Below are 22342 nucleotides of genomic sequence, written 5' to 3'. Positions count from 1 at the left end.
TTGTCCATGGGAATGATCCTGACTCTATCAGCCTGTTCTAAGTAATGGTGCGTCACCTTATCATAAAAATGAATTATTTCATATGTGCTGTATATCTTAAACAAACCCCATAAAACAATTCACTCCCCCTCTGTAGCACAAATTAACACTTGTTGTGTTTGTGGACAGTCATTTTGATGTGTTCACCATGTGAACTGGCTACTTTATGACCACAAGCCCAGGTGGGTCATTTCTCACACACATTGAGTATTAAGTGATTTCTCGTATTCAGGATTTTATGGGCGCTATAAGGATGTTTAAAGGCCTGACTTTCGGTATATAAGCTGTCCTGTTTTGGGACTGTGTCATCGTCAAGGGGAAGGTGAAACATGGAGATTGCTACCACTCTTATTGTTCTTTGCTCTGTGATAGTCTCTCATGGAGCTCAAGGTAATGTATTCACTTATACTGCACTGTATATATGTTTTATTGATATCTATCTCTCTTTGTAAGTGTTGTTTGTTCATAACAATGGCTTCCATTTGTGTATGATTATAGGGTTGTTGTAACACCTCCGGTGTCTCTTTCTCTCTTATGCAAAGGTTCATATTCAATTACTCTTACTTTCTCATTACAGGTCAGTGGGACATATGGACCACAGCAGGTAAGTTCTGTTGATGAGCTGATTTCTTCCCTCAAATAACATATAGTCCTGTCTTTTTGTTTTGTACCAATTTCTAGAAATTACTTAATGAGAAGAAGAAAGACTGCACTCTTCGGAATTTTGCCAGTATTTCTGAGCTGTGTTTGTCTTGCTCTGTTTATCAACCATTTTGATTAACTAACCCATGTTTGTTTATTCCTCTTGTTCGTTAAAATACTTCACTGTATCAACATTCCAATTAATCAATATTGTTTTTATTATGTCAGTCGGCACTGCCAGTCAGTCTCTATTCTACTTCTCATTCTTAACGTTGTCACTTTTTTGTTGTTTTGCTTAGGCACCAGTGCCTCATGTGGTGGCTACCTGACTGCATCAAAGGGCCAATTCAACAGCCCCAACTACCCCAGCAACTACCCCAACAATGCCTACTGTACATGGAACATTCAGACCACACCGGACAGCCAAATCGTTCAGCTGGAATTCCCCTATGTCAAGTAAGTAGGTTTTGGTTCATGTTTATTCTTAAACTTGGATATGTTAGAAAACCCTCAAAATCCGTAATTTGGTCTTTGAAATGATCACCTATCTAAAAATGATTTGATAAGTGAAAGCAAGTCCAGTACACTAATCAGGTCAGATCAGTCACCAGAGGTAATAAGTGCTACATTACCAGCGTATATTAGGCAGCGACCGTCATTGTACTTCATTCATCTTTCCTGTCTTCGACCACAGTCTTGAGGGTGACTTCAACTGTAGGTATGATTCCATCTCCGTGTACGATGGCTATTCCACCTACAACCGACTCCTGGGAAAGCTGTGTGGAGGACAAAGCTCAACCTTTTACTCCACCGGAAGTTCAATAACGGTGCAATTCACAAGTGACAGCTCCTCAACGTACAAGGGGTTTCAAGCAGAGTATCGTGTAGTAGGTAAGGCATTGAGATTAAGATTAAGATTAAGATTAAGTAAATATATGTAAAGAGACATTAACTGCATACGGTGCATTCTGAAAGCATTCAGACCCCTTCCCTTTTTCCACATTTTGTTACATTACAGACTTATTCTGAAATTGATTAACTAAAAAATGTTCCTCATCAATCTACACACAATACCCCATAATGACAAAGTGAAATTGTTTTTTTGAAATTCTTGCAAATATATTAAAAATAAAAAACAGAAATACATTATTTACATAAGTATTCAGACCCTTTGCTATGAGACTCGAAATTGAGCTCAGGTGCATCCTGTTTCCATTGATCTACCTTGAGATGTTTCTACAACTTGATGGGAGTCCACCTGTGGTCAATTCAGTTGATTGAACATGATTTGGAAAGGCACACACCTGTCTATATAAGGTCCCACAGTTGACAGTGCATGTCAGAGCAAAAACCAAGCCATGAGGTCGAAGGAATTGTCCGTAGTGCTCCGAGACAGGATTGTATCGAGGCACAGATCTGGGGAAGGGTACCAAAAAATGTCTGCAGCATAGAAGGTCCCCAAGAACACAGTGGCCTCCATCATTCTTAAATGGAACAAGTTTGGAACCACCAAGACTCTTCCAAGAGCTGGCCGCACGGCCAAACTGAGCAATCGGGGGAGAAGGGCCTTGGTCAGGGAGGTGACCAAGAACTCCGATGGTCACTCTGATAGTGCTCTAGAGTTCCTTTGTGGAGATGGGAGAACCTTCCAGAAGGACAACCATCTCTGTAGCACTCCACCAATCAGGCCTTTATGGTAGAGTGGCCAGATGGAAGCCACTCCTCAGTAATGCACATGACAGCCCGCTTGGAGTTTTCTAAAAGGAACCTCAAGGACACTCAGACCATGAGAAACAAGATTCTCTGGTCTGATGAAACCAAGATTGAACTCTTTGGCCTGAATGCCAAGCATCACTTCTGGAGGAAACCTGGCACCATCCCTACGGTATAGCATGGTGGTGGCAGCATCATGCTGTTGGATGTTTTTCAGTGGCAGGGACTGGTAGGCTAGTCAGGATCAAGGGAAAGATGAATGCACAAAAGTACAGAGATATTCTTGATGAAAACCTGCTCCAGAGTGCTCAGGACCTTAGACTGGGGTGAAGGTTCACCTTCCAACAGGACAACGATCCTAAGCACACAGCCAAGCCAACTCAGGAGTGGCTTCAGGACAAGTCTCTGAATGTCCTTGAGTGGTCCAGCCAGAGCCCGGACTTCAACCCGAACGAACATCTCTGGAGAGACCTGAAAATAGTTGTGCACTGACACTCCCCATCCAACCTGATAGAGCTAGAGAGGATCTGCAGCAAAGAATGGAAGAAACTCCCCAAATACAGGTGTGCCAAGCTTGAAGCGTCATATCCAAGAAGACTCGAGGCTGTAATCGCTGCCAAAGGTGCTTCAACAAAGGACTGAGTAAAGGGTCTGAATACTTAGGTAAATGTGGTATTTCTGTTTTATTTTTAATACATTTGCAAAAATGTCTAAACCTGTTTTTGCTTTGTCATTATGGGGTATTGTAAACTAACAATTGAATACATTTTAGAATAAGGCTGTAACTTAACAAAATGTGGAAAAAGTGAAGGGGGCTGAATACTTTCCGAATGCACTGTAGGTATTATTTTCCTCCCTGTACTCAAACATTATTCAAACATATTAACTAAACGAATAATGATACATGCATACAAATGTGCTGTTCATTTTAGCAGCTTGTTAGCTTCGTATCATTGCTGAATTATGATCAGTGAACCATGATTCATCTGTTTGTTTTTCTTGTAGCTGGAGGTTCTTGTAGACACAACTGTGGCTATCAGGTCGGCAACTGCTCCTGCTCATATTCCTGTGAATACAGGGGCAACTGTTGCCAGGACTATCAACGTAAGAGCAGGGAGTTAGGATCAACTTTAGAATATTGTAACAGTGTGTGCTCCTCCTCCATTGAAATGTTCCCTTCTGTGCCATTTTATCTACTTTGTACAGAGATCTGCTATGACACAACCACAACCACAGAACCCGGCACCACAGATGCAGGACAAACAACCGGAGGTATTTCTTCAGCTGTTAGAATTTTACTTTACAGCTAGTGTAGTTCAAAATTCACAAAAAGAATTTGTACAATTTCAAAGCTTCTTGGAGAGCATGATGAAGATGTAACATAACATCTATTATTAATACCTACAGGTATTTCGCTCCCAAATTTTAAACCTGTAAAACCTTCAGATTTGCCAGCATATAGTTTGGTGACCTGAACATGTTGTACATGTTTTAAAGCTTTGGTCTCAGAAGTAATGTTACAGCAACTGAGAGTTAGTTTGAAAATTGTTTTCTGTCCTACAGCTCAGCCTTCCTGTAGGTACAACTGTGGTTATAATCTTGGAAGCTGTTCCTGCTCCAGCTCCTGTCAATACTATGGCAACTGTTGCTATGACTACAATGGTACGTGTCCAATACAATAGATAATATTGTATTGATTGCATGGAACTCCCTTACATCTTTTATTGCGCAAGTGAACAGAAAACATGGTTTCAAAAAAGACACACACACTACATGTTCATTTTTTGAAATGTATGTAAATTGTACTCTTTTGTCTGTAATGTTTTTTTCGTAATGTATCGGTCACCAGTAAGACTAGCTGTCGGCATTGGCGTCGGCTAATGGGGATTCTAATAAATCAAATAATATATGCACTTTAGAAAACATTTTTATCCAAAGCAACTTAGTCATGCGTCCATACATTTTACTTATGGGTGGTCCTGGGAAGCAAACCCACAACCCTAGCAATGCAAGCACCATGCTATACCAACTGAGACATACAGGACCAGATAGATCAGATGGGTTCAGGTATTGTCTGTGAAAGAGCACACTACAAAATGTGGATGAAGTCAAGATAAGAACACAAATATCTACCACCAAGACTTGTGTTACTCTTCAATTCTAAAATAAGTATGCAAAGTCTCAGGTAATCAGACAATAATAACACAATTATATTGTAACAGTGTGTGCTCCTCCTCCGTTAAAATGTTCCCTTCTGTGCCATTTTATCTACTTTGTACAGAGATTTGCTATGGCACAACCACAGACTCCTTCTCCGCAGCTGCAGATCCAGCTCCTGCAACAACCGGGGGTATTTCTTCAGCTTTGTTAGAATTTTACTTTAAAACGAGTGTAGTTCAACATAATTAACATATTTTGGCCAAATATTTTTTGGGGGGCCTATGTCCACAGCCACAGGTATTTATCTTCATCTAGTTTGCTGATCTGTGTAAAAAAAAAAAAATCTGACAATATTAATAATAAGAAAACAATCATCAAATACTGTTCATGAATTTTGGTCACAAATGCGGTCTGTCCTATACAATAGGTTGGGGTTCCTGTAGATACAGCTGTGGCTCTTATACCGGTGGTTGCTCCTGCACCTCATCCTGTCGATTCTATGGCAATTGCTGTCATGACTACAATGGTATGATGTTAAAGAGCTATTTGTGATTGTTAGTACTTGGGAAGGCTCACATTGTCTACGCTAATGTCCATCCCTATCTTTCCTTCTCACAGATTATTGCCAGAGCACAACATACGAACCTGTTACGACCCAAGGTATTTCTCTCCCAAAACTTAAACCCAAATTTTAAAACCCTCAGCTTTGCCATCATCTAGTTTGGTGACCTGTGTAGAACATGTTGTGCTGTTTATGTTCTAAAGTTTTGGTCACACAAGTGGTGTTATTGTAAATAACTTAGCATGGAAATTGTTTTTTGTCCTGCAGAGGCTTCCTGTAGGTACAACTGTGGTTTCAATCTTGGAAGGTGTTCCTGCTCCAGCTCCTGTCAATACTATGGCAACTGTTGCTATGACTACAACAGTACGTGTCCAATACAGTAGATCAGATGGGTCCAGGTATTATCTGTGAAAGAGCACACTGTAAAGATGGCAAAAATGTGGAGAAATTCTGGATAAAAATACAAATCCCCGTTGCCAAGACTTGGGTTGCCCTTCCACTCTAAGTAGGCCTATGCAAAATATGTCCCAGCTAATCTGAAAATAATATTGAGTCATACATTCAGTTAAAATGCAGTTGAAGTTTAGCTTTAAAAAAATCTTCAACAATGAATACCAGTCACACTCCCTAAATGACTGTATGAGCTTTAAGCACAGTTGCATTTACCCAGTTTGGTTTGGATATTGTTAATTCTTATTTTTTCCTTCACATAGCGTACTGCCCCACCACCCCACCAGAAACAACAGGTATTATTAACATTTCCCACATCATCCATTTAAAAAAGGATTTGATTTAATAAGCTGTATAATGACAGAACAATACAAGTAGACATCAATGTGTTGCACAAACGTAACTAACTGAACCTTTCTTGATGACAAATGTGATTTCCTGTAGATTATCTACAGGAAATCACATTTGGTGTCACAAGATGTCTGACTCTTGAATTCCAAATGGATTTTGTGTTTAATTTCTCTTCCCCAGTCTCAGGGACTCACCCCACCTGTGGAGGAAACCTGCATGGCTCTGGGTCCATCTCCAGTCCATACTATCCAGAATATTACCATGACAACGCCTACTGTGTCTGGTTTCTATCGGCCCCCTCTGGCCAAAGGATCTTCCTGTCATTTACTGACCTGGAGTGAGTTAAGATTCTTCTTCAGAAATGGTTCCCTTGATCACCCTGGTTTGTTGCATCTTAATGGAAAATATTTTAAAATGCTTCACCTTGACACTTCCCTTTGATAGAAATCCACCAGATAGTTGTTCATTCTGAATGTGCATGAAGAAAGATCTTGAAATGGACCGTCCGTATTGACTGAGTTCACATTTAGTCATATTCTATAAGTGTATGCTCTTTGTTGGTTCAGGTTGGAGAACTGCTGCTCTTGTGATTACATCTCTGTGTACGATGGATCGTCTGTGCACTCTCAAATGCTAGGCACAATCTGTGACTTCAACAACTCCTCTTTGGCTGCCTACCACTCCACCTCTAACTACATGACAGTTCTCTTCCGCTCTGACCAATCAGTGGTCAGCAGGGGCTTCAGGGCCATGTTCAGCAGCTCCCTCGCATCAAACCAAGGTAGTCTGAGATTGATAATCTGGTGCAGTTAATCAAACACTGAACATGTATGTATTCTGACGTTGATGTTATAGCTCAGGAGCCTCAGGTTGGTTTTATTTATGTTGTGGTGTTTCAGGTCGAGTGGACTGCTCCTCAGACAACATGAACATAGTGATCCAGAGATCCTACCTGATCTCATTGGGCTACGATGGTAACATTCTGTACCTGAACGACCAGCACTGTAGACCTCAGGTCAACAGCTACCAGGTGGTATTCAGCTTCCCAATCAACACCTGTGGGACCCAGCGAATGGTAAATGAATTCACCAAACGCAAAGTGATTACCAGATTACGTAATGGTATATAAAAAGCTACATAGAGATCTAGCTAGTGTGCTGCAAACACTGGATATAGTCACATCAACTATCATTCACATTTTACAATCATTTTCTGTTTCATGTCCAATAACTTTTTTTTTTATCTCACGCTCTAAACAGTTTGAGAATGGGAGAGTCAAGTACATCAACGCCGTCCGTGCCTACCGGTCCGACTCAGGCGAGATTACGCGGCAGTCTCATTTTCTGCTGCACGTGGAGTGTCGCATGGAGCAGGACACCATGGTCCAGGTTATGTACGAGACCGACGACGAGGGTAACGGTACCATAACAGGCACAGGCAGATTCAACAGCACCATGGCCTTCTTTACAAACAGCAACTTCTACAGCGAGATAACCCAGACTCCATACAAGATTACCCTCAACCAGAACATGTACGTCCAAGTCCGCCTGAGGAGGTCAGACAGCAGTCTACATCTGTTCCTGGACACCTGTGTGGCCTCTCCCTCGCCTCATGACTTTCAAACCAGATCATACGACCTGGTGCGCAACGGGTAAGAAACAGGCACTGCTGATCTGACCTGCAGAGATTGTAGGGCCAAGAGATATTGCCGAGAAGGAAAATCTGTGTTTATACCTTTTTTAAGGAGTGCTTATTCTTCAAGGACACTCATAGGCTCTTGATTTAAAAAAAAACAAAAAACATTTGTTTCTGATGCACCCACAGATGTAGGAGGGACCCCACCTACTACTCCTACACCTCTGGTACCAGTAGCTATGCCCGCTTCACCTTCCAGGCTTTCAAGTTCCTGCGAGCCCATGAGTCAGTGTACCTGCAGTGTAAAGTCACCATCTGCCAAGCTTCTGACTACAACTCCCGCTGCCGCCGAGGCTGCCGCACCCGCAAGGCCAGGGACCTGGGGTCCTCCCAGGAGAGCCACACCCTGATCCTGGGCCCCATCCAGCTCAAAGGTCAACTCTTAGTAGGGCTATGATGTTATGATTTCTCTAGACAGATGTGGGACACCCTAACCTGTTCGCAAATTTGTATGGGCTAATTTGCTGCTAATGTTTGCATTGGGCTGTTGACAACACTCAAACAGTTAGGAGCAGTGGAGCACTCTGTTATACTGTTCTGAATACGTTCTGGTATGTATATTATCACTCTGGTTTAGACTGCGCAGACACAAATGTATGCATAAACAGGTCTTTCTTTCCCCTCCCCAGATCTGGAGAAGCCAGATGAGAAAGTGGCTGAGAAGGAGGAGATCCAGGCTAAGGTGGAACCTTAAGACTAAGCTGACCAGCCTCAACTAACTACTCTAATCATTAATACTATAATTCTGATTAATTTCACTTGAGGCAATGGAGTAGCCAATATTCACTGCTACCGTACACTATAATCTTGTATCTCTTTCCTACTTTGGCTAAATGATTAAAAGCATTCTCAACAGACAATTATTGGTGTCTGAACATCTTGTTCCATGTGCTAGCATTGAAATAAATCAAATGTGTGAACTTTTGCATTCTGACTGAATGTCAATTGATAGATACCAAGAAAAAGGACAAAGGACAGTTGAGACAAAGAAAAGATCTGTTAGAAAACACTTTACTTAGAAATGTGTTAATATTACTCTCACATAAAACAATTTGTCATCCAATGGGACATAATGATCGCCAAAACGCTTCAACATTCACCTGCTCGATCAAGATACAACACATTAAACAAACTCCCTTACAAGTTTTTTTCCCCTGTTAACTTTCCCTTTACGTAACCCCTCAATCATTGGACGCCTGTAAGCATGGTGACATGCAATTAGTCCTAGAAACAGTAACTATGTTCTCCACAAATGTTGCTATGCAGACACAACAGTATCCAATACAAAACAACCCTGCTAAGGCAGTAATCTTCACTTCAGTATAATTTCAACTTCATTGACACAACACCTAACCGACCGGGAAATGTAGATTACAATACTCAATAAATATCTAAGAAAGCACAGATCCCTAATATGCAATGCCTTGATTATAGAAGGACAGAAGAAATCCAAAGGCATGGCATGTATGCTAAAACATGGCATCTCTGGTGCTACTTGGCAATTCTGGATTGACAAAAGAGAAAAAAGATATGGTGATAATGCTTTGACAGTAGAGGTATTGGAGCTCACAATGACATATTCCATTTAAATGTCACAATATAACATGATGTAATGCTTCATTTTCCACGACAACCAATTAGCAAAGAGCTGATGGTTAAGGAAGGGCACTGTTTACAAATCCATCAAACGACAACATAACACCCTCATCTAAAGAAAACGAACAGAAAAAAAATAAAGATGTGAATGTGGTAGGCACTGTTAGAGGCATGAATGGTGCCATCTTTGCACTCTGAAATGGTTTAGTGGGTTACGGTTAAAGCCAATAAAAGAGCACTCTCATAAAATGTTAGCATCATCTATAACTACAGTATGTTTGTAAGGCTGAAAATAGTGTTCATGTCAAAAACCCACATAAGGAATGTTTAACGATCAAACCGGTCAAGTGAGTTGTACCTCTAAACCACTCCATCCCTACACATTACATGCACGTGGGCACTGTCAAATTTTATTTTCTTTCCTGTAAAATCAAATTCACTATACAGAATTTGCAAAGGCTACATCATGTCCAATTTCAGAAAGATCAACAGCAATAAATTAAAAAAAAAAAATCGCCATTATGGAATTAAATAAAAACACCTTCAATCATCTCCAGTCCTTCGTCACTGACCTGGCGACAAGTCACTGCTTATGCTGCCCCCTGGCAAAATGACAGGCAAAGTCGTACTTGCTCCTGCACTTGTGGCCACAGATGTTGCACTGGAAGGGGTTCTCGTAGCCGTGGCAGCCCATGTGGATGGTGTACAGGATGTTGTCAGGGAAGTAGATGTCACAGTGCTGGCAGTGGTGCAGCATCTGGGGGTCTTGATGCAGCGAGGGCAGGCCCGGGACTGGTGTGCTGGGCTGGCTGTTGGTGATGCTGGGGGTACTGGTGCGCCCGCTGTGCTCGCTGCAGGGACCTGCCCCGGGGCTGCAGTTGCTGTGTGGTGGGGGCCTGGGCTCTGGGGTGATGGGGGAGGCTGCATGGGCAGTGCTGGCTGACACAGTAGCAGAAGCGGTGGCTGGGAGAGGCTGCTGGATGAGGAAGGGCTTCTCGTCCACACAGGACTCTGCACCTGGAGATATGGGAGGCTGTTGGGTCTGGCCCTCAGCTTCAGAGGGCAGGTTGGCCAGTTGACCGGCCAGGGTGGAGAGCTGGTTGAGGGGGTTTTCCATTACCAGGTTGTGGTGGTGATTGTCCCTGGAGCTTCCATCTCCACCAGCACCCTGGTCGTCGTAGGTCTCCTGGCGCAGGTGGGGCAGTTCATGGGAGTAGTCGTCCAGGTGCTCAGCCTTGTGCATCACCATGGAGGGGGGGCTGAAGTTGATGAGGAGCCGGCGACCATAGCCCAGGCTGGTCTTCTTCTGCAGGACGCTCAGCATCTTCTTGTGGGAGAGAGAAGAGCGAGCACCTTTCATGGGTAAGAGCTTGTGGCGGCGGCGACGGTGGTGTGAAAGGTTGCTGCGGTCGCTGCAGCGGAAGGAGCACAGCTCACACTTGTAAGGCTTTTCTCCTGTGTGGGAGCGCATGTGGGCCTCTAGGTGGCGTTCATAAGCAGAGGCAAAAGGACACAGGTGGCATCTGTGGGGTTTCTCTCCTGTTTGATCAGAGAAAAGAGGAAGATGAAGAATAAAGTCTTAGGAGGACATTTTAAAAGTCATGTTTTTTGCTTTTTGTCTGATAACTCTAACTAGGCCTAATGAAAATAAAAGGGTGAAAGCTTTGTATAAGAGAAAATGCTCCGCGAATGATCTAGCCCTACATCTGGGAGCATCTGCATAGTGTTATCTGTCCTATTCAAGCTTACCTGTGTGAATGCGGATATGTTCAATGAGTCGTGCTGTGCCTCTGGTAGCATAGTTACAGTAACGGCACTTGAGTTTGCCATCATATGTTCTCTCGAAGCCATCCACCAGCATCCCTGCGCCGTCATCAAGGGAAATATCCGCTGAGGGGTGGTCTAATCCATTCTGACTGCAGTCTGCACAGGTACAGGAATAATCACAACACAGGTTCAAGAGAAATATCTATATTTGTATTTATTATGGATCCCCATTTGCTGCTGCCAAGGCAGCTCTTCCTTGGGTCCAGCAAAATTAAGGCAGGTATATATTTATTAAAACATTACAATACATTCACAACAGATTTCACAACATATTAAGTGTGTGCCCTCAGGCCCCTACTCTACTAACACATATTTAGAACACAAAATCCATGTGTACGTGTGTGTATAGTGCGTATGTTATTGTGTTTGTATGCATGTGTCTGTGTTGCTTCACAGTCCTCGCTGTTCCAGAAGGTGTATTTTTATCTGTTTTTTACATCACATTTTACTGCTTGCATGAGTTACTTGATGTGGAATAGAGTTCCATGTAGTCATGGCTCTATGTAGTACTCTGCGCCTCCCATAGTCTGTTCTGGACTTGGGGACTGTGACGAGACCGCTGGTGGCATGTCTTGTGGGGTATGCATGGGTGTCTGAGCTGTGTGCTAGTCGTTTAAACAGACAGCTCGGTGCATTCAACATGCCAATACCTCTCACAAATACAATTAGTGACAAAGTCAATCTCTCCTCCACTTTTAGCCAGGAGAGATTGACATGCATATTATTAATGTTACCTCTCTGTATACATCAAGGGCCAGCCGTGCTGCCCTGTTCTGAAACAATTGCAATTTTCCTAAGTCTCTCTTTGTGGCACCTGACCACACGACAGAACAGTAGTCCAGGTGTGACAAAACTAGGGCTTGTAGGACCTGCCTTGTTGATAGTACTGTTAAGAATGCAGAGCAGCACCTTATTATGGACAGATTTCTCCCCATCCTAGCTACTGTTGTATCAATACGTTTTGACCATGACAGTTTACAATCCAGGGTTACTCCAAGCAGTTTAGTCACCTCAACATGCTCAATTTCCACATTATTCATTACACGATTTAGTTGAGGTTTAGGTTTTAGTGAATGATTTGTCCCAAATACAATGCTTTTATTTAGGACTAACTTATTCCTTGCCACCCATTCTGAAACTAACTGTAGCTCTATGTTAACTGTTGCAGTCATTCAGTCGCTGTAGTAGCTGACATGTATAGTTTTGAGTCAATCGCATACATCGACACACAGGCTTTACTCAAAGCCAGTAGCATGTCGTTAGTAAAGATGGAAAAAGTAAGGAGCCTAGACAGCTGCCCTGGGGAATTCCTGATTGTACCTGGATTTTGTTGGAGGCTTCCATTAAAAGAACACCCTCTGTGTTCTGTTAGACAGGTAACTCTTTATCCACAATATAGCAGGGGGTGTAAAGCCATAACACATAAGTTATGCCAGCAGCAGACTTTGATCAATGCGGCTTTTGACATTATCGAAGTCTAACAAAACAGCTCTCCCAATCTTTTCATCATCAATTTCAGTCATTTGTGTAAGTGCTGTGCTTGTTGAATGTCCTCCCCTATAAGCGTGCTGAAAGTCTGTTGTCAATTTGTTTACTGTAAAATAGTATTGTATCTGGTCAAACACAATCTTTTCAAAAAGTTTACTAAGGGTTGGTAACAGGCTGATTGGTCAGCTATTTGAGCCAGTAAAGGGGGCTTTACTATTCTTAGGTAGGGGAATAACTTTTGCTTCCTTCCAGGCCTGAGGGCACACACTTTCTAGTAGTCTTAAATTGAAGATTAGAAAAATAATTACACTCCACTCGCATTAATGGATTTTAGAATGATAACAGAATCATGCATGAAACAGTCTGGATAAAACTGTTTGAATCAGATAGTTTACTCAGAGGACAAGGGCAAGAGTCAGTTGACAGTCAAATGGTGGTCTGTGTTGATGCCATAGTAAGGCCTACCTGTAGCCCAATATTTGATCTCTGATTAATTATTTAATTGAGATGAGGTCTAAGGGCATTCCATAGCGACTGCGTTCGAGAGTACTCATAGTCAAATGGCTGTTCCTGCTTAACAGAATGTGTCCAGCAACCGAAGCTACTGATTGGAGTGCACCATTTGCGTCGCCAAGCATTGAACAATAAACTATTAAATATGGAAATGTTATTTTGTTCTCACTTTGCACACACACACACATTTCCTCTGGTTCACAGTCAGATTAATGCCATACATTTCCTCTCACAAGCTCTACAAACCAGTATGTAAAAAAAAAAGTATATTTGAACTTACTTTACCGGTTGTTTGTGCAGTTGGCCCTTTTGCAGATAGGGATGTGAGACAATATATCAACAGGAAAGTATAATTAAATACATTTTTCAAAGCGCTGGCAGTTCGTTCAGATTTTCATCACCTGAAGCATGCGCAGAACCACGTAAACATGCGCACGAGCTCGCCAAGTATGCATGCACCGCGTGCATGAATTTTCGTCTTGCGCGCATGCTTCAGGTGATAGAAATCTCAACGCACTACCAGCACTTTGAAAAGTTGAATTATACATTCCTGTGGATATATTGTCTCATATTCCTACCTGCAAAAAGGACCAACCACATGGACAACTGGTAAAGTAAGTTGAAAAATTATTTCACTCAACATTCTGGCAACGTACAATTAAACATGGGGTCTTCAAGCTACGTCTAGGGCAGCATGGTGCCCATATTGCAAGGCGGATTAGCTAAACAAACAGGAGTGAAAGACAGACAAGTGAGAACACAACATGGAATCCATGTTTGGTTTTGATTTGGAGGGGGTAGTAGCATCTAACAATTGGATTTAAATTATTTCCTAGACACCGCTCCGCAATGCAAACGACGACCTCCTAATCAGAACAGTCTACCAATTACGGATATAGTTTAGGAAGTGGGAAAAGTGTAGCCAACAGGAACGATCGGCAAATAACTTGCAAGGTGAGTAAACGTTAAAACTAGACCGGAGTTTCCCTCAGATCTAAACTGGGCGCCCTCCCCCCCCCTTGGGTTGTGCCATGGCGGAGATCTTTGTGGGCTATACTCGGCCTTGTCTTAGGACGGTAAGTTGGTGGTTGGAGACATCCCTCTAGTGGTGTGGGGGCTGTGCTTTGGCAAAGTGGGTGGGGTTATATCCTGCCTGTTTGGCCCTGTCCGGGGGTATCATCGGATGGGCCACAGTGTCTTCTGATCCCTCCTGTCTCAGCCTCCAGTATTTATGCTGCAGTAGTTTGTGTCGGGGGGCTAGGGTCAGTCTGTTACATCTGGAGTATTTCTCTTGTCTTATCCGGTGTCCTGTGTGAATTGAAATATGCTCTCTCTAATTCTCTCTTTCTTTCTTTCTCTCGGAGGACCTGAGCCCTAGGACCATGCCTCAGGACTACCTGGCATGATGACTCCTTGCTGTCCCCCAGTCCACCTGGCCGTGCTGCTGCTCCAGTTTCAACTGTTCTGCCTGCGGCTATGGAACCCTGACCTGTTCACCGGACGTGCTTGTTGCACCCTCGACAACTACTATGATTATTATTATTATTTGACCATGCTGGTCATTTATGAACATTTTAACATCTTGACCATGTTCTGTTATAATATCCACCCGGCATAGCCAGAAGAGGACTGGCCACCCCTCATAGCCTGGTTCCTCTCTAGGTTTCTTCCTAGGTTTTGGCCTTTCTAGGGAGTTTTTCCTAGGGAGTTTTTCCTAGCCACCGTGCTTCTTTCACATGCATTGCTTGCTGTTTGGGGTTTTAGGCTGGGTTTCTGTACAGCACTTTGAGATATCAGCTGATGTACGAAGGGCTATATAAATACATTTGATTTGATTTGACTTACCTGCTGGTAAGTCGTCCATCTCTTTGACTCCACTGACGGAGCCCGAGATCATGTTCACATGTTGAGTCTGCTGGCTGAGATACTCTTGGAAGTCTTTGACAAAGTCCAACGTCTCTGGCTTTTCCTCGCCCATTGGAAGGTAGAGAGCCTTTCAGGTGCAATAAATCAACTGTATCCATAACAGCACATGATGATAACAGTGTCAATAGGCAGACAGATAAGCGGAAAAACAACATGACAACACATTGACATAACTTGTGATTTAGAACACAGAGTTAATTTCAGCCTATGCTGCCCTTGAGGTCCTAAACTTTTTGACAAGACATGGATCACCCTAGAGAACACTGCTACTCCAGTTGCTCTCTCTTCATCTGACTAGTTCTCTCTCATAGTCCAAGAGCATCTGGTCGTTAGAGCGGTGGCACAAGGCTACTCATTTCTCCTAACTGGAGATTCTCTCTCCTTTCCCTCTCTCCCCTGTCCATCTCCTCATTTTAATTCAATGCGGTCACTGTCACTTGTCCACTCAAGCTTGTCATCTATCGCCAACCAGGTGCCCTTGGCGAGTTCCTCAATGAGCTTGACACCTTGATAAACTAATTTCCTGACGATGGCTCTTTGGCTCACCACCTCAAGCTCAACAAGATGGAGTTGCTCTTCCTCTGGGGAAGGCATGCCTGCTCAAAGACCTCTCCATCACATTTGACAACTCCACAGTGTCGCCCTCCCAGAGTGCAAAGAACCTTGGCGTGACCGTGGACAACACTGTGTCGTTCTCTGCAAACATCAAAGTAGTGACTCGCTCCTGCAGGTTCATGCTCTACAACATCTGTAGTGTACGGCTCTACCTCACAGAGGAAGCTGTGCAGGTCCTAATGCAAGCTCTTGTCATCTCCCGTCTGGACTATTGCAACTCGCTTTTGGCTGGGCTCCCCGCTTGTGCCATCAAACCCCTGCAACTTTTCCAGAATGTTGCAGCTTGCCTGGTTTTCAAGCTTCTCAAGTTCTCTCATGTCACCCCATTCCTCCGCACACTCCACTGGCTTCCAGTCGAAGCTCGCATCCACTACAAAGCCATGGTGCTTGCCTAAGGAGCAGCAAGAGGAACTGCCCCTCCCTACCTTCAGGCTATGCTCAAACCCAACACACCAACCCGAGCACTCCGTTCTACCACTTCTAGTCTCTTGGCCCTCCCTGGAGGGCAGCTTCCGCTCATCCCAGTTCAAGCTCATCTCTGTCCTGGCTCCCCAATGGTGGAACCAGCTTCCCCCTGAAGTATGGTTGGGCGATATATAATGAATTAGAATGTATGTTTTTGCGCAATATTCCAAATGCCTGTAATCGCAAGAATTTAGATTTTGTTATTTTTCGTTGTTATGAGTGTTTATGTCTGCTTGTTTTCGTGTTGTATTATTGGTCTCATCTATTTTGCTCTTCTATGCTGTGTGAACCTTCCCATTTACACCAGAGATCTGTATACAACTAGATTGTAACTTTGAAAGTTGTGGAGCTTGCTAAAGCTCTTTTGTATTTTTTGTGGTAGTGAAATAAGTTTAAAAAGTTGAATTTCAGTTATATTATTTTAATATGAAATCCTTTTATATTCCCATCGATAGTCAGTAGTAGCGGTCAAAAGTGGTGTGGATATGGTCAGTAGTTAGATGTGTGGTCAGTAGTTGTATGGTCAGATGTGTGGTTGTGGTTTGTAGATGTGTGGTTGTGGTCTGTAGTTATGTGGTTGTGTTCACTAGATGTGGTCAGAAGTTGTGTGGTTGTGGTCAGTTGCTGTGGTCAGAAGTTGTGTGGTTGTTGTCAGTAGTTGTTGTCAGTAGCTGTGGTAAGCAGCTTTGTGGTTGTGGTCAGTTGTGTGTGGTTGTGGTCAGTAGTTGTGTGGTTGTGGTCAGTAGTTGTGTGGTTATGGTCAGCAGTTGAGTGATCAGTAGTTGTGTGGTCGTGGTCACTAGATGAGTGGTCAGTAGTTGTGTGGTCGTGGTCACTAGATGAGTGGTCAGTAGTTGTGTGGTTGTGGTCAGAAGTTGTGTGGTTGCCGTCCATAGTTATGTGGTTGTGTTCACTATATGTGGTCAGAAGTTGTGTGGTCGTGGTCAGTTGTTGTGGTCAGTAGTTGTGTGGTTGTTGTCAGTAGTTGTGGTAAGCAGCTTTGTGATTGTGGTCAGAAGTTGTGTGGTTGTGGTCACTAGATGTGGTCAGAAGTTGTGTGGTTCTGTGTGTCAGTAGTTGTGGTCAGAAGTTGTGTGGTTGTGGTCAGTAGATGAGGTCAGCAGTTGTGTGGTTGATGTCAGCAGTTGTGTGGTTGATGTCAGCAGTTGTGTGGTTGATGTCAGCAGTTGTGTGGTTGATGTCAGCAGTTGTGTGGTTGTGGTCAGTAGTTGTGTGGTTGTGGTCAGCAGTTGAGTGATCAGTAGTTGTGTTATTGTGGTCACTAGATGTGGTCAGCAGATGTGGTTGTGATCAGGAGTTGTGTGGTTGTGGTCCCAAGTTATGTGGTTGTGTTCACTATATGTGATCAGAAGTTGTGTGGTTGTGCTCAGTTGTTGTGGTCAGTAGTTGTGTGGTCATGGTCAGTTGTTGTGGTCAGTAGTTGTGTGGTTGTTGTCAGTAGTTGTGGTAATCAGCTTTGTGATTGTGGTCAGAAGTTGTGTGGTTGTGGTCACTAGATGTGGTCAGAAGTTGTGTGGTTCTGTGTGTCAGTAGTTGTGGTCAGAAGTTGTGTGGTTGATGTCAGAAGCTGTGTGGTTGTGGTCACTAGATGTGTGGTTGTGGTCACTAGATGTGTGGTTGTGGTCATTAGATGTGATCAGTAGTTGTGTGGTTGTGGTCACTAGATGAGTGGTCAGTAGTTGTGTGGTCAGAAGTTGTGTGGTTGTGGTCAGAAGCTGTGTGGTTGTGGTCAGAAGCTGTGTGGTTGTGGTCACTAGATGTGGTCAGTATTTGTGTGAACAGTAGTTGTGTGGTTGTAGTCACAAGATGTGGTCAGCAGTTGTGTGGTTGCGGTAAGTTGTGGTCACTAGATGAGTGGTCAGAAGATGTGGGGCTGTGGTCAGAAGATGTGTGGCTGTGGTCAGAAGATGTGTGGCTGTGGTCACTAGATGTCGTCAGCAGCAGTGTGGTTGCGGTAAAAAGTTGTGTGGTTGTGGTCCCTACATGTGGTCAGAGGTTGTGTGGTTGTGGTCAGAAGTTGTGTGGATGTGGTCAGTAGTTGTGTTTTTGTAAACATTAGATGTGGTCAGCAGTTGTATGGTTGCTGTCAGAAGTTGTGTGGTTGTGGTCAGTAGTTGTGTGGTTGTGGTCAATAGATGTGGTACGCCATTGTGTGGTTGTGGTCAATAGATGTGGTAAGCAGTTTTGTGGTTGTGGTCAGCAGTTGTGTGGTTTGTGGTAAGTAGATGAGAGGTCAGCAGTTGTGTGGTTGTGCTCAGAAGTTGTGTGGTTGATGTCAGTAGTTGTGTCGTTGTGGTCAGCAGTTGAGTGATCAGTAGTTGTGGTCACTAGATGTGGTCAGCAGTTGTGTGGTTGTGGTCACTAGATGAGTGGTCAGAAGTTGTGTGGCTGTGGTCAGAAGTTGTGTGGCTGTGATCTCTAGATGTCGTCAGCAGTAGTGTGGTTGTGGCACTACATGTGGTCAGAGTTGTGTGATTGTGGTCAGAAGCTGTGTGGTTGTGGTCAGAAGTTGTGTGGTTATGGTCAGAACAGATGTCGTTTTGCTATGTTTTTAGGGAAGAACGTTGTTTGCATCCATGAGCTAGATATCTAGCTTTTTTTATGTCCAGCACTGTAGGTGCGCGAGACAACTTTACCAGCATCATAGCATAGGTATCGATAAACCGTTGTGACACGAGTGATAGTGTAATCAATGTGTAATAACTACATAAAAACATTATCAATGCGTTGAATTATTGTGACGTGCAGTCATATTCAGGTCCTGATTGGTCAACAAGCCTATTAAAACACGTATCTTTTTTGACACTCAAAAGACTCAAACGCCGTTTGAGGTCAGCATGCCACTTTTTGTCACTCTAAAAACTCTGACAAACAGCGGTAACTTTCTATTGGTAGAAACTATTCCTAATCTGCTTTTTCCAATCAGAGGGGTACAGCCCAACCTTATTTTAAGAGAAAGGAAAACTAGCATTGCATGGCAACACTGCTGCCTTTTGGCTAAAGAAACTGTGAGAAACATGCTAACGTACAGTACATTTGTGCTTTAATATTAACTAAATACTGCACTCTGGCCCACAAAATGGCTTTGCTAGATTCTTGATAGCGTTATTAAACAAAGCAAAGAAAGTGAACTTTAAAACATGATGTGGTTTTATTGGAATTTGCAGCTCTTGTTGGTAAATAATTAATCTGCTAGCTTCCGACATGATTTAACGCAGCTAGAAAGAGTGCAGTTGATGAGTTACTAAAACAGCTCTATCTACAGATTGGTAGATACTATTCCTAATCCGTTTTCGGATTTGACAAAAAGAGAAGTAGGGGAAGTTGGAAGAAAATGTGGTAATGCAGCTGTACAGTAACATCTGTAGTGAATATTTTGGTTCCACACACAGATATGAATAGTAGAGAAGTAGACGAAGACTCCATACGCTCTAACTTTTTGGGGTAGTAGTCAAAACGGCAGTTGTTTGCAAAAAGATTTTAGCAAGAGTGAAACCTCTTGCTTCCCCTCTTTCTCGATGGTTTACACCAAGCCCTCCCCTGCCTCTTAAACCAACAAAGAGATGTGAGATCAGCTCTTCCTCTCTGACGAGCGGTTTCAACATTGTATTTGCGTTTGTGAAGTTTGTTTCAACAGTGGGTCATATGGACACCAAAACACATTGATACATTATTTTACTATAATAGAGGAAAAGTTGACATTCCTAACAATACCCTTTAATGTCTCAACTACTGAAATTGTGCGCAGAGCATACACCACTAAAACATTGATTCGCTCAGTTTGTCGTGCAAAGAATGTTACAGTAGCCACCATCGGGCGTAGTAGCTGTCTAGTCTGTATTTTATCAAATGTGCAATAAACATAAACCACAATTATATAAGGAATTGGCAACACATTCTAGTTCTGAGAAAAAAGGTTTTCAATATCTTAACAGTGGCCAGGCTAACATGCTTTTCAAACAGAAGGGTGTGTTCATAACAATTCAACTGTTCAACCTTGTTAGCTCTGCAAATAGATCTAAATTGGCTAAACTTGAAATATAAAGATTAGCTGTCTAATCAATAGCACGTGGGCTTGACAGATTGTTAGTGAGACCACCCTAGTCGTAGACTTATCTCTGCTATTACACTCCAAGTCGAGGTTCAAAAGGCTTCTTAACATCTTCTACCCCCAAACCATAAGACTCCTGGACAGCTAATCAAAGGGCTACCCAGACCCCTCTTTTACACTGCTGCTACTCTCTGTTTATAATCTATGCATAGTCACTTAACTCTAGCTACATGTGCATATTACCTCAACTAACCAGTGCCCCTGCACATTGACTCAGTACTGTTACCCCCTGTATATAGCCTCCCTTGTTATTTTACTGCTGCTGTTTAATTATTTGTTACTTTTATATTTTCTACTTATCTATTCTTTATTCAACACTTTTTTTTCTTAAAGCATTGTTGGTTAAGGGCTTGTAAGTAAGCATTTCACTGTAATGTCTACATCTGTTGTATTCAGCACATGTGACAAATAAAATGTGATTTGCTCTAACCACTAGGCTACCTGCCGCCCCCAATGCCTGCTACAAGAAGTTGAATGTGCATTATGCATGGTTATAGTTGAATTTGTAACAAAAAATGTCATTTTCATAGACAGACTTGAATGCCATATCAGTGATTATTGCAAAAAAATAGCAGGTTAAACTATTTTGATAAAATAATTACATTATTAATGGTTTTCTGGTTGTGGATTATATTTATCCTGGGTATAACTTCAAAAGCCCTGAATTCATTAGATTATTGCTGACTGTTTGAAATGCAGTATATCTGACCTTTAATTGTACAATACTTATTTTGAGAATAAAAAAATAAAAAAATCTAGATATACATCGTGAAGTTAAGTTAAAAAAAAAATAATCGAGATATGTTTTTCAGGCCATATCGCCCAGCCCTACCCTGAACCTAGGACAGCAGTGTCCCTGCCCATCTTCCGAAAGCACCTGAAACCTCTTCAAAGAGTATCTTAAATAATCCACCTCCTCACTTCGAACCCCCGTCCAAAAAAACATTTCCTGAACCAACACTTGCACTTAACTTCCCCTCCCTTCTTGCTCTGTACTTACTATGCCTGTGATTGTCCCACCTACCAGTAGCTAAGTATCTTAAGATGAATGCAATAACTGTAATTAAGTCTGCTAAATGACAAAAAAAAATGTTGCTAAATGTAAACTTTAGCGGTTCCTTTTAGCTAGCCAATGTCATCGACAGAACATCGATTCCACCATTGATTGCTGGAACACTCAGCTGGCCAGGTAACCAAGGAGCTAGCTTACTAGCTAGCGAATCAACTTACCTTTTCAAAATGTCAACAAATTGTTAGCAAGTATTAATATGTCTCTAGCGAGCTAGTGAAATACAGACGACTATTCGTGGCAAACTCAGTAATTGACCGGTAACGACAAGTGTCCAAATGACTGATCAGATCCGTTGAAATAGCGTTCATGTTGTTGTTGCTAACTTCAGGTTAGCCAGCTGGCTACTGTCTTTCGACCTAAACAACTGTTCTGTTTACATAGGCATCACTCAACTACGGCTGCATCGAGTTCCTATGGCGAATAGCTAAGCGTGCTACAGAATCAGTCGGTTGGTCTCTAATCACATAAATGTGCAATATAGAGCTAGCTAGCTAGCGATGTTATCTGAATCAAAACAATGAAGCAATTTGTGGAGGTGAGAGTTCACCCAGTGCACCCGCGAAATTCGTCCCGCCTCAGGTGCAATAATTGCGCGAAGAACAGTTCCTAGGAATGAACCGCTGTAGTAGCTCACGTACTGTACCTCAGTAGTTGTAGCCCACCAAAGAGACTGAGTTTTAAAACTCTGTGGTGGTACAGCAGGGTGAGTTTAATTATTTCTCAAGATCTTATTAAATACAAGCAGACTGCACTAATCAACTAGATAGTACATACATTTTTCCAAACTTTGTTTTGCTGTCAGTGCCAAATAATAGTCACCTGTAATTAACCCAATTTTGATAGGCTTAACATTGCATTCTGCTGCATTCATTGCATTACTATTTAATTTAATTGTGGAAACTGTTGCCTTAATTTGTCAGTGTCCACTAAATATAAAATGTTGACTATTTTGTACCCATAACATTAAACCGCTCACACTTCCAAACATAGACCTTTAATTACAAAGCGCTACATTTGAGCAACAGCAATTACATTACTTTAAATAGCTAGATTGACTCATTTATGTTTCATCACTATCAATAATTGAACAGTTAAG

At 42.5% G+C, this 22342-nt stretch overlaps 2 protein-coding genes across 3 annotated transcripts; one reads left to right on the top strand and one right to left on the bottom strand.

The window, feature by feature from the left end:
* The first annotated feature begins 190 nt into the window (after positions 1 to 190).
* Positions 191 to 8532, top strand: LOC106607512 (deleted in malignant brain tumors 1 protein). 2 transcript variants are annotated; one of them, XM_014204531.2, is made up of 18 exons: positions 191 to 429; positions 617 to 643; positions 981 to 1137; positions 1376 to 1572; positions 3400 to 3498; positions 3601 to 3666; positions 3958 to 4056; positions 4676 to 4744; positions 4982 to 5080; positions 5173 to 5214; positions 5384 to 5479; positions 5830 to 5862; positions 6098 to 6254; positions 6484 to 6698; positions 6817 to 6992; positions 7177 to 7568; positions 7742 to 7986; positions 8242 to 8532. In XM_014204531.2, the coding sequence occupies exons 1-18, from the start codon at positions 369 to 371 to the stop codon at positions 8304 to 8306; spliced, it is 2295 nt and encodes a 764-aa protein (XP_014060006.2). In that variant the 5' UTR covers positions 191 to 368; the 3' UTR covers positions 8307 to 8532. The 2 variants fall into 2 exon arrangements, with proteins under 2 accessions (XP_014060006.2, XP_045577224.1); XM_045721268.1 differs by lacking the exons at positions 4676 to 4744; positions 4982 to 5080; positions 5173 to 5214; positions 5384 to 5479 and having other exon boundaries at positions 303 to 429.
* Positions 8533 to 8606: 74 nt separating this feature from the next.
* Positions 8607 to 21810, bottom strand: LOC106607516 (zinc finger protein Pegasus). The gene is made up of 4 exons (XM_014204545.2): positions 21405 to 21810; positions 14882 to 15050; positions 10958 to 11131; positions 8607 to 10747 (listed from the first exon to the last, which is right to left on the bottom strand). Exons 2-4 carry the CDS (start codon positions 15012 to 15014, stop codon positions 9792 to 9794), a joined length of 1263 nt encoding a protein of 420 aa, XP_014060020.1. The 5' UTR covers positions 15015 to 15050; positions 21405 to 21810; the 3' UTR covers positions 8607 to 9791.
* Between the last annotated feature and the right edge of the window lie 532 nt (positions 21811 to 22342).

Source organism: Salmo salar, chromosome ssa01 (genome assembly GCF_905237065.1).
Source record: "Salmo salar chromosome ssa01, Ssal_v3.1, whole genome shotgun sequence".
Lineage (NCBI taxonomy): Eukaryota > Metazoa > Chordata > Actinopteri > Salmoniformes > Salmonidae > Salmo > Salmo salar.
The sequence above is the reverse complement of the archived record's forward strand: the minus strand, read 5'-3'. Positions and strand labels throughout refer to the sequence as shown.

Bases quoted from the DNA above. Each gene is read 5' to 3' on its own strand.
- LOC106607512 (XM_014204531.2), top strand. From the start codon at position 369: ATGGAGATTGCTACCACTCTTATTGTTCTTTGCTCTGTGATAGTCTCT. The intron at 6,993-7,176 runs GTAAATGAATTC...CGCTCTAAACAG, and splicing joins CCTGTGGGACCCAGCGAATG to TTTGAGAATGGGAGAGTCAA. The intron at 7,987-8,241 runs GTCAACTCTTAG...TCCCCTCCCCAG, and splicing joins GGGCCCCATCCAGCTCAAAG to ATCTGGAGAAGCCAGATGAG.
- LOC106607516 (XM_014204545.2), bottom strand. From the start codon at position 15,014: ATGGGCGAGGAAAAGCCAGAGACGTTGGACTTTGTCAAAGACTTCCAA. The intron at 11,132-14,881 runs GTAAGTCAAATC...GTACCTGTGCAG, and splicing joins GATGGACGACTTACCAGCAG to ACTGCAGTCAGAATGGATTA. The intron at 10,748-10,957 runs GTAAGCTTGAAT...CTGATCAAACAG, and splicing joins ACATATCCGCATTCACACAG to GAGAGAAACCCCACAGATGC.